The sequence below is a fragment of the Pollicipes pollicipes genome, unplaced genomic scaffold, assembly GCF_011947565.3.
Source record: "Pollicipes pollicipes isolate AB1234 unplaced genomic scaffold, Ppol_2.1 Scaffold_6686;HRSCAF=7923_pilon_pilon_pilon, whole genome shotgun sequence".
Classification (NCBI taxonomy): domain Eukaryota; kingdom Metazoa; phylum Arthropoda; class Thecostraca; order Pollicipedomorpha; family Pollicipedidae; genus Pollicipes; species Pollicipes pollicipes.
Window position 1 is genome coordinate 15,591,774 of NW_023596921.1, and position 2,717 is coordinate 15,594,490.

A 2,717-nucleotide genomic window follows, 5' to 3' on the forward strand; every position below is an offset into this window, starting at 1 on the left:
GTCCGTATGCCATGGGTGCAACCCGATGGCATTAGGATCCGGAGACGTCCGTACGCCATAGGTGTAACCCGATGGCATTAGGATTCGGAGACGTCCGTACGCCATGGGTGTAACCCGATGCCATTAGGATCCGGAGACGTTCGCATGCCATAGGTGTAACCCGATGCCATTAGGATCCGGAGACGTCCGTACGTCATGGGTGTAACCCGATGCCATTAGGATCCGGAGACATCCGTGTGCCATGGGTGTAACCCGATGCCATTAGGATCTAGAGACGTCCGTATGCCATGGGTGTAACCCGATGCCATTACTAGCCATTCCGATTTCACCGTGACGCAGTGTCATGAAGTCATTCCCATGGTTTTATTGCAAATCGACATGGTACTGCAAGTCACCTGACGACACTGCCATACCATTTGGAAACGTTCTCAAATCACAGGAATACCGTCACATGTCACCATGAACAGTTTCCATGCTATCGTGTGACGATCCCATCCCAACGGGCGTCGTTCCCATGCCATGCTGAGACAGTGACGCCCCAGCGAGACAGTCCCATGTCACGCAAGGCCCCTCCCATGTAGGACCCCCTTTATGGCCAAGCATCCCGGCACCTCCGCTGTCGGAGCCTCTCCGCAGCCGTCATGTGCGCGTCTAGCGCGTGTCGCGGACCGCCGCCGCCGGCGGCGGCGGCAGGGGAACGACCTGCGCACGCCCCCTGACGGCCGACAGGTGGCGCTGGCCGCGCGGCCGTCGCAGAGGTCGATGCTTGGCCGCACGTGGAGCGCCAGTGTGCGGACGGTGGCCGGGTGGTGAGAGCGGACGGCGGGCGCAGCGAGCGGACAGCCGGGACCGGCGCACGCGCGCGCCATGGACGTGCTCGACATGGAGGACGACATGCTGGAGTTGAGCAGCGGCGACATGCGTGACATGTGGGACACGTCCAGCATGCTGGAAACGGTAAGCGGCATGCGCCGGTGCCGGCGCCAGCGGGGCCATATGGCGACCGTAGCCGGCCGAGTCAGCGCCGGCTCAGGCGGCGACCGAGGGCTTCATCAGGACATGATGGCAGAAGCTGCAGATGCTGATGGTTTTCGAATATAACAGAGAAGTGTGAGTCTGTGGATTCGACTGGTTCCCGTCCGCCAAGTGCCGGGCGGTTAAATGCCGTGTGATGCCAGCGCACGCGGTTGTTTGACACAAGTCATCACCGGTATACTTAATAGAGATGGAGCCTCCAGGCTCAGTTTACGCCGGTGAGCTGTACGATATTGGGCTGAGGAAGACGCGTCACACGCACGGTGCAGTGGCGTCCTCAGAGATTTACATCTGTCCTTGGACCACTTACGATTTGGCGGATGCTTATGGCCTGCACTTTGCCCGCATTCCTTTCCCTACCAATGCGGTTTTTACTGTCGTCGCGTCCTTAGAGGATGAGAAGGCTCTACAAGAAACTCTTTCAAACGAGTACGGCGAGGCTAGCCGCGGCGTACTGGGCCAGGTGCGAAGGACCATGCTCAGGCACGCGATTGTCAGTGATGTTTGCAATTGATAGGCGTAGTTTGCTGACGACGCAGGTAAAGAACGATTGCCAACCAGGAGTGCACGACAACCCACGATTTGCGTGCCAAGTAAAGTGGGAACGAACTTCATGCAATTGTTATTGAAGATAGCTCTATTTACGAAATAAAACCTTGCATGAAATCGCTCCCTCAACACCTACATGGTGCAATTCACATGGACACTGCATTTCGTCGCCAGGAGCAAGTACCGAAACCCTTTGCAAATACGCTGATTACGCCAGCGGTAGATCCGTTATCTATTTGCAAACGTTCGGATTTGCGTTATAACGCGATCACACTCGGATTTGCGGAGGGCGTGCGGCACAGTAACTGCGCCCTCAAGAGCCATGGTTCGTCTGAGAAGGGTGAATGGGGCAGTATGTTGGCACCCCGTGGGGTGCGAAGGACGTGTGATGGGAATGTGTGAATGCCACCTGCACAGAACCGGGAACTTGTGGTGGGCCCACAGGCCATTGATCTATTATTCAGCGCATTTGACAGGTGTGAGAATGGGTGCCAGAAGCCTAGGGGGCCGTCCGGCGCATTTGCGGAGAAGTACGCACGCCGCTGCGACGCACACTCCACATCTGCCCGCGAGACCATCGAAGATGGCTCCGATATAGCTGCTGAGTGGCTAAATGTAGCGAATACCTTTCACTACTGCAGAACCAAGCGTCGGTATTTTCCTCTTGTCCCACAGCGAGGCGCCAAGCCGGGGGTCACGAGCTCGCTCGGCAGTGTGGACCGCGTGCTCTGCCCCCGCTGACAGGTACCAGCCAGAAGTGCCGCAGTCCCGTCCTGCCCTGCCCTGCTGCGCTGGGCCACACACTAGGCCGCCAGCCGACGCCAGACACGGCCAGTTCCCGTCGTCGTGGGCAATCGCTTGCAACTGTGCACTGCAGGTCTGCAGGCCGGTGATTTCGATAGCGTTTCATTGCTGTACGGAGTTTCCAAGGCATCGCGAGTGACCGGTGAATACCACCGAAACAACATACCATGGCCATCAACGAGCTGGTAAATCGATCACGATGGGTGGACGGACTGTGAAATGCTTCACTGCTTGCACGTTTATCATTTTCGTAGCCGCCATTCTGCGGTCAGCGAAGGATGCACGGTCCGTGTTTCCGTGAAACTGCTCGGTGGATGGGCGCGCCAAGC

The 2,717-nt window shown here is 57.7% G+C and overlaps 1 protein-coding gene across 1 annotated transcript in view; it reads left to right on the plus strand.

Annotated features, from left to right (window-relative positions):
- Positions 1 to 867: 867 nt before the first annotated feature.
- The window catches only part of LOC119107973 (cyclic AMP response element-binding protein A), a 33,278-nt gene continuing 31,428 nt past the window's right edge, over positions 868 to 2,717 (plus strand). The window contains exon 1 of the mRNA XM_037231560.1: positions 868 to 957. Coding sequence (XP_037087455.1) covers positions 868 to 957 — 90 coding nt within the window. The remainder of the gene's footprint in view (positions 958 to 2,717) is intronic.